This window comes from Leptonychotes weddellii, chromosome 11, assembly GCF_054177405.1.
Source record: "Leptonychotes weddellii isolate Sample4059 chromosome 11, ASM5417740v2, whole genome shotgun sequence".
Classification (NCBI taxonomy): domain Eukaryota; kingdom Metazoa; phylum Chordata; class Mammalia; order Carnivora; family Phocidae; genus Leptonychotes; species Leptonychotes weddellii.
In genome coordinates this window covers 21,303,870-21,317,682 of record NC_138379.1, presented here as the reverse complement: position 1 = coordinate 21,317,682, position 13,813 = coordinate 21,303,870, and the positions used below count along the sequence as shown (strand labels likewise).

General features: G+C 41.4%; 1 protein-coding gene across 4 annotated transcripts in view; it reads left to right on the top strand.

Moving 5' to 3' along the window:
* The first annotated feature begins 338 nt into the window (after positions 1 to 338).
* TRIM44 (tripartite motif containing 44) overlaps positions 339 to 13,813 on the top strand; it is a 110,043-nt gene continuing 96,568 nt past the window's right edge. The window contains exon 1 of one of the 4 annotated variants that reach the window (XM_081798308.1): positions 339 to 1,277. In XM_081798308.1, the coding sequence (XP_081654434.1) occupies positions 609 to 1,277 (669 nt within the window). In that variant the 5' untranslated portion in view covers positions 339 to 608. The remainder of the gene's footprint in view (positions 1,278 to 13,813) is intronic. The other 3 variants (XM_081798309.1, XM_081798310.1, XM_081798312.1) reach the window with 3 other exon arrangements.

Below are 13,813 nucleotides of genomic sequence, written 5' to 3'. Positions count from 1 at the left end.
GAAATGCACACGTACACCTGCCTAGCGGCCTTGAAAAGTCAGGTTGACACCTCCAGGGCCGTGGGAGAATTTGACCCCGCCTCCGGAGCGAGCGGGAGACCTCCTCCATCCTCCCTCTCCTTCCGGGGCGGCCGAGTGCCCCCTTCCCCCCACTCCCTCTCCCCTCGGGGAACGCGGAAAAGGGCCCTTGCCACTTTAAATGACTCAGGAAGTGAAAAGAGGCCGCTGACAGGGAAAGGGAAAGCGGAACCGGGGCGGCAGGGCCAGCGGCGCGGCGATCTCGCCGGGGGGCAGCGCGAAGCAGGGCGGTGCGCGGCGCGGGGGCCGACGGGGGCGCGGGGCCGCCGCGCCGGAAGTGCCCGCGCCGCCGGAGGAAGCGCAGCGGGCGCCGAGCTGCCGAGCCGGCGGGAAGGCCCCTGGCTCCTCGGCCGGGCAGGGGCTGGCGGGAGCAGGCGGCAGCGGCGCCGCGGCCCCAAGCCTGCCTTGAGACCCGGCGCGGCCGGTACCCGGGACGGGACCCGGACGGGGAGGAAGTAGGGAGGAGGCCGCGCTGAAGCCAGGCGGCGAGCTCCGAGGCCCAGCGGCCTGGGCCGCGTCACCGCAGCCACATGGCCTCCGGAGTGGGCGCGGCCTTCGAGGAGCTGCCGCACGACGGCACGTGTGACGAGTGCGAGCCGGACGAGGCTCCGGGGGCCGAGGAAGTGTGCCGAGAGTGCGCCTTCTGCTACTGCCACCGCCACGCCGAGGCGCACAGGCAGAAGTTCCCCAGCCATCACCTGGCCCAGTACGTCCACGGCGCCGCCCAGGCCTGGACCGCCGGAGCCCCGGGGCAGGGCGACGCCAAGGAAGAAGCCGAGGCCAAGGTGGAGAATGAGCGGGACCTAGAGAGCGAGGTGGGGGAGGAGAGCGAGTCCGAGGAAGACAGTGAATCCGAAGAAGAGAGCGAGACGGAGGAAGAGAGCGAGGATGAGAGCGAGGATGAGAGTGAAGAGGACAGTGAGGAAGAAATGGAGGATGAGCAAGAGAGCGAAGCAGAGGAAGACAACCAAGAAGGAGAATCCGAGGCTGAGGGAGAAACGGAGGCAGAAAGTGAATTTGACCCAGAAATAGAAATGGAAGCGGAGAGAGTGGCCAAGAGGAAGTGTCCGGACCATGGGCTCGATTTGAGCACCTATTGCCAGGAAGATAAGCAACTCATCTGTGTCCTGTGCCCTGTCATTGGGACTCACCAGGGCCACCAGCTCTCCACCCTAGACGAAGCCTTCGAAGAACTAAGAGTAAGTATTGGGCATTCAGAGCATAGGCCTGGAGGTCTGTACACCTGGGTTTCAACTCAGGTGGCCTAGTTGTGGCCACATTCGCCTTCACCATGACCTTAAAAGGCTAGTCTGTTCAACTTAGTGAGGGCAGTGCTTATACCCTCTTTTTGGTTGAACTTTGAGAATCAGTTGAAAGTTCTGGACTCTGACCCGATGGGAAATATATGTACACATGAAACCTAGTGTACAGCTTCTGGAAAATTGCAAGCCTCTGGTGTTTGGATCCCAGTTAAAGCATTCATTGGGAGTTTTGACCCCATTTAAGCCAATTGCCACAGCACCGCCATTGTTGAGACTAGTGCCTTGACTTGGTAAGGCAGTCTCTTTGCGTACTTGAGAATATGGGAAACCGTGCTTCAGCCAGATGAACCCAAGCAGATGGTTCCTCTGTAGTGAAGAGACCCCCTGACAAGCGGCGGTTTCTGTATTAAGGTCATATGTGCCGCCAATTTCATTCAGGTTCTTCATGTGTGACAATTATTTGGAAAGGAGGATGAGAGGTTGGAAACAAACTTGGAATGGGAGTTCCTGTGTCCTCCATCTTTGGCAGGAGGGCAGGACCTTTATCTATCTTGGACCTTGCTGATCCCCTAGAACAGTGTTTGGAAAGTCGTAGACATTAATAAATCTTTTTTGGGCCAACAAATTTTTACATGATTTGCCTTTTACTTATATTGTGGATCTTTATAGTCAGAGAAATTGCTGGAGTTAACCAGGGAGGAAAGTTCGAGCAGAGTGACCAGTTCATTAGTGAATGTTGTCATGTTACGACGATTTTTGTTTCCCTAAGTAACCTTGCAATTACTGGCACTGGGATAACAAATACTTTGTTAATGAAAATTTCCTGTATTGAGATTTTCCTTTTTTTTTATTGTAAAATACACAAAGTATATAAAAACGTTTGCACAGTCTAACAAAAAATTATAAAGCAAATTCTGATGTACCCTCTACCCAGATTAAGACAAAGAATATTAGTAGCAATATTGAAGACCTATGCCCTTTCCAATTATAACCATTTCCCTTCCCTATAGGTAACCATTTTCTGGACTTCTGTGGTGATATTTCCTTGCTTATCTTTATAGTTTATCACATATATATGCATTCCTAAACTTACTTGAGCTTGACACAGTTGATGTCATATTGTGCATTCTTTTGGGTTTTGCTTCATTTTTTTAGCATTGTGTTTGTGAGATTCATCCAGTGAAGCTGTGGTTTGTTCATTTTCATTGTTGTGTAGAATTCCATTTTATGACTATGCCACAAGTTATCTCTTCTATCAGTGATGAACATTCGATTTCCAGATTCTGAGGTTTCCGCTTATTATAAACAATGTTGGTATAGACATTCTTGTTCATGTCTCCTGGTGAACATCTACATATATTTAAATGGAATGTAACCCTAGGATGAGATTGTTGGGTCACAGACTGTGCATATCTTAAATAGCACCAGATTTTGCCAACTATTTTCCAAAGTGGTTGTACCAGTTTGCATTGCCTTGAAGAGTGTATGAGAGTTCCTGTTATTCTGTATCATCACCAGCACTTGCTATTAGAGAATTTAAAATTTTTGTCAATTTTGTGGATATGTATGGTATCTTCTTGTGGTTTAAATTTGCATTCCTCTAGTTACTGAGGACTTTGTGTATCTTTTATCTCTCTCCTTTTGTGAAGTGCCCCATTGAGGTTTTTTTGTTCATTTTTCTGTTAGGTTGTCTTTTTCTCATTAATTTATGGAAATGTATTCGGACTTCTTTGTTGTTTCTGTGGGTTGCAGATATCTTCTAGTCTGTTTTTTAAAACTGTGCCTTGAGTAGAAGCTCTTCATTTTAATATAGTAGAATTTATCAATAATTGCCTTTATTGTTAGTGCTTTTTGTGTCTTGTTCCACTTAGGATTGCTTTTCCCATAGTGGAAATAGGGGCTCAATTTCATTTTTTCCTCTTGCAGGTAGCCAGTTGCTCTAGCAGCATTTATTGAAAAGCCTGTCTTTTCTACATGGATCTGCTGTGCCACCTGTCCATATGCCTGTGAATATGTTTCTTGGGTCTTCTGTTCTCTACCATTGACCTGTTAGTGTATCTCTGTGTGAAAAACATGTTTTCTTAGTTACCATAGCTTTGTAACATGTCTTAGTATCTGGTAGAGCAAGTTCTTCCACTTTGTTCTTCTAGAAAGTCTTGGCCTTTTACATTTCTTAGAAGCATACTATAAAGTTGTGTTAAGAAAGCCTGCAGAACGTTTTTTGTATTGTATTGAGTTTATAAACCAATATATAGAGAATTAACAGCATTCCAAGATAAAGTCTTCTCATATATTTAGGTCTAAATTGCCCTCATGATAAAGTTTTAAAATTTTTTTTCTGAAAAATCTTGTATATCATTTTGACATTTATTGCTGGATACTTAAAATTCTACAGTATTGTACAAAATTTTAAAATTTTTGTTTTCTAATTGTATATAGGAATATGATTAACTTTTATGTATTGATTTTTATGTTAAGATGTCTGCTAAATTCTCATAAATATTCTAATAATTAATGTGTAGATTAATTCTATGTACATGACCATATTATCTGCAGAGAGGGACAGTTTTTGTTTCTTTCCAGTCCTTATATGTGTTGTTTTTTTTCCTTGCCCTAATACTTTAGTTAGGACCTTCAATATAATGTTGAATAGAAGTGATAGTGGGTATTCTGGTCTTGTTCTAATTGATGAATAATTTACATTTCACATATAAGTGTGATAGTAGTTTGGTTTTTTTCACAGATATATTTCATCAGATTAGGAAAATTCCCTTTTAATCCTAGCTTAAGAGTTTTTCTTTTTTTTTTTAGATATTTTTTATTTATTTATTTGACAGAGAGATAGAGAGCACAAGTAGGCAGAGCGGCAGGCAGAGGGAAAGGGAGAAGCAGGCTGTCCGCTGAGCAGGGAGCCCGATGCGGGGCTCGATCCCAGGACCCCAGGATCATGACCTGAGCCGAAGGCAGCAGCTTAACTGACTGAGCCGCCCAGGCGCCCCAAGAGTTTTTCTTAATATTCAGTGGCTACTGAATTTTGTCAGGTGGTTTTCCTGCATCTATTGGGGTGTTCATCTGATTTTACTAGGTTAATGTGGTAAGTTATGTTAATTGATTTTTTAAATTTAAAAATCAGTAATATGTTCACATGCCTCAAAAGTCTCTAGTTCACCTTTGTCCTTTTCACCTGGTTTCTTCCCCAGCAACTATTGGTGACCACTTTTCTTAGTTTTTTGCACATCTTTCAAATGTTTCTTCTTCTATTTGTACACAGAAAGATGGGTGTGCATAAATATGGTCTTATTTTCATCCCTTCATGTCATTGTATTTTACAATTAAAGCAACTTTGCATTTCTGGGATAAATGCAACTTGGTCATGGTGAAGTATCTTCATGTTTTTAAATTTGGTTTATTAATAATTTAGGATTTTTTTCATTTGTATTTATGGGAGAAATTAGCTTGTAAATTTTCTTCTTTGTACTGGGATTCTGCTATCCAGGTTATGTTGGCTTCGTAGTATGAGTCACAGTGTATTGCTTCTCACATAGTTTCTCTCTTTTAATGCTCTGGAAGTGTTTGCTTAAGATTGGTATGTTTCTTCCTAGAATGATTGGTAGAACTGACCATGGAAGCTGTCTGGACCTGAAAAGAGAAAGAGAGAATTTTGTTACTTTGTTTTCTATTTTTGATTATGAATTCAGTTTCTTTAATGGTCATAGGTCTGTCCAAGTTGTCTATTTTTCCTTAGGTCAGTTTTGATAAGTTACATTTTCCCAGAAGTTTGTCCATTTTGTTTAACTTTTCAAACGTACTAGTATAAATTTGTGAATCATATCCTCTATCTTTCTTCATACTGTAGCTATCCTCTTTATTCTTGTGGGAACAGTAAGCATGTTGGTCATAATCTGTTTTTGGTAATTCCAGTATGTGGAGACGTTATAGATCTCTTCTGCTGTTGTTTTTGATGGTATTTTTCATGTTTCTTTATTTCCTTTTGTGTTATGTTTGCACAACTCTTCATTGCCTTTGAAAATTATTTGTGGGGATTTCCTAAGCCTTGGCATGAAGCTGTATTCTTCGAAAGAGGATTGACTTTGCTTGTGCTAAGGCCTGAGAGTACAATTTGTTTAGAACCCCCTTAAACTAAATGAATTGCTTGAGATTTCTTGGATCAGATTTTCAGGAGGTACCTGCCTAAGTTTACAACTTCTTAAAGATTTCATTTTCATCCAGCCCTGCAGCTCCTCCCCTCCTTCTGTTCAGCTCCAAGGCAACACTCCCACAGTCCCCTTCAGAGGGTGAGATAGTGGCAAGTTTAGTTTGTTTTTACTCTAGGATTTTACTCTTTGGCAGGGGTGAGAGCATCCGAAGTCTGTGTGGAAAGGGCTCTTTTAAATGTCTCACCCTGGGGCACCTGGCCGGCTCAGTTGGTAGAATATCTGACTCTTTTATTTATTTATTTGACAGAGAGAGAGAGCGCGAGAGCAGGAACACAAGCAGGGGGGGCGAGAGGGGGAGAAGCAGGCTTACCGTGGGGCAGGGAGCCTGATGCGGGTCTCGATCCCAGGACCCTGGGATCATGACCTGAGCCGAAGGCAGACGCTTAACGACTGAGCCACCCAGGCGCCCCACATCTGACTCTTAAGGTTGTGAGTTTGAGCCCTACATTGGGTGTAGACATTACTTAAAAGACAAATTAAAAAACACTAAGTGTCTCACTCTGAGCATGCCCCAGCTTTGCTTTCTCTTACCTTCTCCTCTTCCACCTTACTTTGTAACCCCTATCAAATGCACAGCCCAATTTCTTGCAGATCAGTAAATGTCCTCAGATCGAGAGCCGCTTCCCATACTCTTTTTTTTTTTTTAATTTATTTATTTTGAGAGAGAGCACAAGAAGGGGGAGCAGCAGAGGGAGAGGGAGAAGCAGACTCCCCACTGAGCTGGAGCCCAATATGGGGCTTGATCTCAGGACCCTGAGATCATGACCTGAGCTGAAGGTAGCCGCTCAACTAACTGAGCCACCCAGGCGTCCCTCCCGTACTCTTATGTTAACATTGGAACAGTATTGCTAACTAAACTGTGGACATTATTAGAATTTCACCAGTGTTTCCTTTAATTACCAGGATCCTGTGGTCACATTACATTTTTTTTTTGCTTTTGATGAACTTGATAGTTTGGAGGAGTGCTAGTCAGGTGTTGTGTAGAATGTCTCTTAGTTTGGATTTGTCTGATGATTTTCTCATGGTGAAATTGGAATTAATGGGGTTTTGGGCGATATAAATTCTCTTTTTTGCTTTGCTTTTTTAACTTAGCAGTATGTCTTGGAAATCACTCCATAGATATGTCTATTTATTTATCTTTTTTTTTTTTTGACAGCTACAAATACTCCATTGTATGTCATTTGTTAAATTCTTAATTAATGATAATGTGTTTTTCAACTCTAGGATGCTTATTTGGTTATTTTTTAAAGCTCTGTTTCTTTGAATCTTTTGGGGTCTGATTTTATATTTTCATAATTCTTCTCATATCTCATCATTTTTCATCCAATACTAGACGTTGTGTTTAAAAGAACTATAGACACTAGAGTAGTATTTTCTTTTCTCCCCCTCAGAAGTGGTATGCCATTTACTCTACTAGGCAGCTAGGATGAGGGGCTGATTATTTTGATCCAGTAAAGATTTGAGCTTGATCAGAGCTTGGTTGCAGCTTTAATTAGTTTCAGTTCACTCTGGTTTCAAATGTTTTGAGGCCAGTGTACATTTGCTTATTGGAAGAGAGTAAGGCTCTTGGAATATTGGAAGTAGCACAGCATGATGATGGTGAGGGAACAGGGTCTTTGTTACACTGCATTCATACAGCCAGTATTTATGGAGTATTGGCCGAGGGCAGGAGCTTCTAAGCATTGGGGATATAGCAGTGAGCAGAATGGAGAAAGTCCTGATTCTCTTGGAGCTTACATTATATTAGAAGGAAATAGAGAAAAACCAATTAGCAAATAAACATGTAGTGAATGTTATAAAGAAAAAATGAAACAGTGTAGGATTAGAGAGGAACAGAAAGTATCCTAGCTCTGCCACTTGCTTTTTGACATTGGGCAAGCTATGTAACAGTTTGGTCTTATTTCCATATCTCTAAAATGGGTATGAAGTTATGAAATAAAACAGGATTTTCATGTGAATAAAATGGTTTAGTTTGTGATAAGACACTTTAACAATGCTTAACACGTTATAAGTTCTCAGTAAATGTTAGCTGCTGTTTTTATTATTAATATGAAGAGTCTGGTTAAACATACATGTTCTGATAGCTTCAAGCCTAACCAGGCTGTGAGTGGCTGGTATTGGTGGAGGAAGGCCAGATTGTTGCGAAGGGTTGCTGACACTTAGGATAAAGCAAACTTCAGAATAGGCAGAGAACCAAGGTGAGACTGTATGGCAAGAGGGGCCTGAAGTTTCTGTCTCCAAAGGATTTTTGTGGGTCCAGATTTGAATTGCGCATGTGTTCCAGCTTTATCATAGAAATATAGTTACACAGCCCAAATTATGATCTCTCATCTGATTTATAACCTCTCATCCAGATATGTAGGTTTTTCTTACCATAATTTCTGGCTCTGAAAATGGGTCATTGGGTCTGACAAAGGAACTTGATCTGGCTTATGGATTTATTCATATGAAAATTCTTATATTGTCAAGGGGATTTGCATTCATAGCTACGTTAATGAGTCATTTTTGTTGAACAATAAAAGTGCAATTAGATGTTCTCAGAACTCTAGGCCAGTAGTTTAAAAAATTGAACATAACCTACAATAGGGGAAGTATATTTTACATTGTAACCTTGTTTACACACACACACACACACACACACACACTTTTAAATAACTCAAATGGAACACTGTATGCCTTACCAGATAGGATGTTTTCTGTTATTGTTCTATTCTGTTCAAAAAAATTCTGGATTCTCACACTAAAGTAATTATATTGCCTATTAATGGGTGTGTCCTGTGACTTGAAAAGTACGTGTCTAGTGCACTGTAGGATCACTGAAGGAAAGGTAGAGTTATAAAATGGCTAAAGGACAAGTAGTAAGCAGAGTTCAGCAGATGCTTATGAGCATCTGTGGAGTTCTTAACATGGCTTTATTATGTACAGATCCAAAGGGTTTGAAGCCACACCCTTTGCCCTGGAGTGTGCCTTTAAGATGAGTATTTGGGGAGCAGAATGTTTGGTTAAGTGGCGTTGGGAACAACTGCAGAGAAGAGCCGGTGAGGGAGCACTAGGAGCAGGGTGGTTCGAAGGATATAGGCATATGCTCAGAACAGCTGTGGCTCTAGGAGGGCTAGAAATGGAGGTATGTCACTGCTCTATCCCATCATGGTTCATGACTCAGGCTCTTTAGTCAGCTCATAAGAAGCAGCTCTGGTAGGGAGGCAGAAGGTTGAAGGTCTGCCAAAAACATCTAATTATATTATTTTTAATTGTTTGAAAGGTTTGGGTTATCTTCTAATAAAACCATGAAGCCCTGGCTACAGAATGTTGCAGTATCTTATTTATTTGTTTAGAATAAGACAAACTAAGACTAAGGTCTTTAAAGGGAATGGCTTCCTGTCAGAGCAGCCCCATGTGGTTCTATGGAAAATTTCTGAGAGAGGCCTACAGTTCTGGGATTGCCCATCTGAGTCTACCCTTCAGAATGTACTTACTTAACCTGTAGTAAGTCTTGGAGTTAATACAGTGACGAGGACAGACAGGGCCCTAGCTTTCATGGAGTTTTCCCTCTAGCTGGGGAGAAAGAGAGTTAATTTGGGATGGTAGTATGTGCTATGAAATCAGCATGCCCTGGTGAAGGAGTGAGTGGCATGGCAGCAGAGGGTTACATTTTGGTGAGGTAGTCATGGAAAGCATCTCTGAGCATATGACATGTGGGCAGAGACCTGAATTTATGAGATCTAGTAAAGATCTAGGAAAACCCTTCTTTTGTGTTACCAATTGAATACTGCTTGCGCAAAGTTCAGTGATTTGTAGCAGAGACGATTGCTTTGGTTCCTACAACTTTTCATAAAGGGATTGTTGGCTCTTGAAGTGAGAAGAATATCATAATTCTCGCTGTTTTAATGTTCTGTTAGCACAGGTAAAAATACTACCCTGTGGAGGGAGTATGAGCTTGTGGGGAGGTCCTGGAGGGCTTCTGCAGGGTTGAACATGGGAAAAGCTGTTTCACTGTGTCCTGTTAAAGCATGGACTCTTTGTATAATCTTCATTATTAAAATTATACCTTATAATCTAAAATTAAGAAAAATTCTGGGAGAAGAGTGGTTAAGGTAGAAAGAATAGTGAATGCAAAGTTCTAAGGTAGAGGTGCGCTCGGGGTATTGGAGGGACAATAAAAAGGTCATTATGAAGCAGAGGGGAGTGAAGGAGGAGTAAGAGGTGAGGTCAGCAAAGTGAACAGCGTGTTTCTTACCTTGGAACCACATTTCTGAATCATCTGTGGAGGGCAGTTCTTTAGAAAATACCTCTGATTGGCCCTATCCACGCCAGGTAAATCAAAATCTCTGGGATTTGTCAGGTATTTTGTAGAATGTCCTTTTATTGGGATTCGTCTTGTGTTCATCTCATGATTAGACTAGAGTTAGTGGTTTTGGGGAGGAAGACCACAGAGTTAAGGGTGCATGCTATCAAGATGACTTATCACGGTTGGTGTCTGGGAGCCAGAACCGATTAAGAGCTGGCACTTATTATATTACTACTTATGTGGTAGGCACTGTTCTAAGCTCTTTATACATATTAATTTGATTCTCATAACAATCCTAGAGGTCCACTTTATTTATTTTTTAAAAAGATTTATTTATTTGAGAGAGAGAGAGCATGTGTGCAAGCACGAGCAGGAGCGGCAGAGAGAGAGAGAATCTCAAGCCGACTCTGCACTGAGCACAGAACCAATGCATCTTTACCATCATGACTTGAGCCTAAACCGAGAGTCGGATGCTTAACCAACTGTGCCACCAAGGTGCCCCAAAGTACATTTTATAATCTCTATTTTAAAGAGGAAGGAAACTGAAGCATAGGGAGATCACGTAACTTGCCCAGGGTCATACAGTTGGAAAGTGGCAGAGCTTACCTGGGAGTCTTAATAGCTGACTCTTGAGAAAAGGTCCAAGCTTTTCCTTCTCTCTCTCCCAAGAATCCAGTGCCTTCTTTTTCTCTTCCCTGACCTCTCGATCAAAATAGAATGGGTTACTGGGCATTATGTACTATTAGATTATTGCTTTTCAGGGTAAGGTTGCTGATGCAGTAGTCTTACTATTCTTTTTTTTAGTCTTATTATTCTTAAACCCCTCTGAGAATAAAGGACTGTGTGCGTGTGACATCAGCTTTTCTTGACTACAGCCCACAATATAGAAGTTGCCCTGTCTATTCGTTGGTGTACCCACTTCTCCTCCCTTGCATCTGACCCAAGACTGAGAAGCCAAAGGTGGATCTGTGTCAGTGCTCATTGTGTCTTCTGCTTGAACTTACAGTTCAGTCTGAGATGACCAGCTCAGTTTCATATTCCTGTCCCAGTTGGTTCTTTTAATATCCAGAGCCACAGTCTAAACTTGTGTGGCAGGAAGGAGCACAGATGCTCGTGGACTGTCAGAAGAGAGGGGGCAGAATATATACAAGGAATAGGTGGAACAAAAGCTTTGGTCCTGATATGTGGGGTAGAGATGAGAATGGGGTAGGAAACACAGAATTCTGGCCCTGGCAGACTTAAATCCTTTGTATGTGTGTTTTGTTTTTGTTTTGGGGGTGTGTGTGTTTATGTGTTTGTGTGTGTATCACTGTTATAGATCAAGCCAACAGGGCATCAGAGAATATTAATATTAATGTCCTTTTCATATGTCACAAAATGAATGAAGAATTAAAAAAATAAAATCCTTCAGATATGCTAAAGGCTCAATCCATAATGTAGGCCAGATAACCATATTCTTGTTGAACATTTAACTATATCTTAAACTCACTTCAGATGTGTTTAACTAGTTTTTGGTCAGGTAGCAAAGAAATCTGCTTTTAACTTCAATAGAGTATTAGAGGAAACATTCATTTTAATGTGTACAAGCTATAGCATATAGTTAGCATTAAAGACTGGTATTTTAGGTTAATCTTATTTATCTGAATAATTTTTGAGCATTTATGGTGAGCTGTGTGACGAATATTGAGAATAAAGAAAAGTTTTTGACATTAGGAAGCTTATAGTTTAATAGGAAAGACAGTCTTTTCAGGTGCTTATTTGTGTATAAATAGAGGAGAGGTACAAACAGTATACTATGGGGGCTCAAAGAAAAGAGAAACTAATTTCAGCTGAAAACATGGAATCAGGAAAGATTTCTCGGCAGGAATGGTATTCAAGGTGGACGGGATGGATAGGATTGTACTAGGTAAATACAGACTAGACTGCTAGGTAGCCTTCCTGTGTTCCCATAGCAACAGACTATATACATTAACTGTAGCATTAATTATAAATACTCTGAGATGTTACTTCTTTCCATGTCCCCTGTGGGTTATAGTTATAAACTCTCCTAGGGTTACTACTATAAGTTGTTTATCTTTGTTCCCAGTACCTAGCACAGTGCCTGTTGAGTAGTAGATGTATGTGGAATATTTGGTGAATATATGATATGAAATATCTCATCTAGTTTCTAGGATGCTGATGAAGAACTGAAAGAGACAGTATTGCATAATGATTTAGTGTATCAATGTTTACATTAGTTCATCTGCATCTAATATAATGAAATAATTTGGAAAAATCCAAAATAATAGCAACTCAAACAGATACGTATTTCTCTCTGTGTAAACGAAGTCTGGATGTAAGCAGTCTAAGGCTGGTGTGGAGGAACTGTGATGTTATTAGGAATCTATGCTCTTTCTAGCTCCACTCTGCCGCCCTTAGGATATAGTTCTTGTCATGGACCAAGTTGACTGCTGGAGTTGAGCCAGCACATCCAAGTTCCAGGATAGCAGGCATAGGAAAGCGAAGAAGGACACACCCCTCCATTTTAAGGAAACCCTCCAGAAGTTGCACACATTGCTGCTTATGTTTCATTGGCTAGAATTCAGTCCTGTGGCCTTTTCTAGTTGCAAGGGAGTCTAGGAAACAGTTTTTTCTTCAGGCTACAGTGTGTCCAGCTAAAAGCTGGGGTCTGTTACTAAGGAAAAATGGGAGAATGAAATGAAGGACCAAGCAGTCTTGCATTAGTTGGCTTTGCAATCTATGGATTTGAGTATTTATTAGCTGTGTCATGTGGGATAATTCACTCAGCCTCTCTGAGTCTTGGTAACATCAGCATAATAATTGCTTCTTCTTGTTGGGTTATAGTGAGGAACAAAGATCATACTTCTAAAGAGCTTAGCGTAGTGCCTGGAAGATAGTAAGCCCTCAGCCATTGGTGGCTCATTCTTATTACCATTTTAAAGCCATCTAAGGTTCTATTCTGAGTTCAGTTCCAAACCAGTTAGTCTGGCAGCAGTAGAAGTTCTGGACACCAAGTTTCTTTGGGTGAAAAGTGTTCAGCCCCCTCTCCTTCTGCTCCTTCTGCCTGCTTTATTCTGGTGGGTAGATATGCTGAAGAAAAACTTGTCTTGGAGAAGAGGCTCCTGTATGTTTCAGTGTCCTGCTGGTGCCTTATGCACTAGCTAACCAAAACACAGCCGGTAGGTCTAATTTTAGGTTCACAAGTCTTGCTGGTTGTCCTCTTTAAATTCTGTTTTACATTCTGAACTGTGGGAAATTTTTATAGAAGCAGAGGGGAGGCAGGGGCAATACATTATTTTCTGGTTAGGAAATAGCTTCCATTTTTTTTCCAGTAGGCAGTCATGGGAGAGATATTATAGGCACCCTTCTGTTCTCTCTGCCCTTTGGGTCCGTGTAAACCCTGGTGGGGTGTAAGCTGTGAGTGGTAGACTCTGACTTCACGTGCGTGAAGAATGAAAATACTGGTCTTCAGCTGAGGTTATAAAACTGAGACAGTCTAGAAACTCTGCTGTTGAATTTTGAGGCTCTTTCCAGAGATGAGAATATAGTAGTAATAGTTATTGAGTGGTTTTAGGTCAGGTGCTTTTCATTCATTGTTTCAGTTGATCTCAGTACAACTCCCACAATAAGCTATGTTACTATGATTCTCATTTTACATGAGGAAACTGATACTGAAAGAGGTTGAACTTTGCGGAAGGTCACCTAGCTAGTAAGTAGAAGGACTAGGGTTTGAACCCAGGTCTGATGCCAAAGTACATGTTCTTTCCACCACCCCATGTTGCCTCTACTCCCCCATTTTAATTATTTCCACTTACATCTAAACTTTAAAGTTGTACCAACACAGTTTTCTGATGTTTACCTTCTGTATGAAAGTATTTAATACTTTCTGAATATTCTAAAACCGTTTTCTCTTCTACCTGAAGTTTTCTTCCTAGATATTTTACAAAGTATTTTGATTAATAACAGAT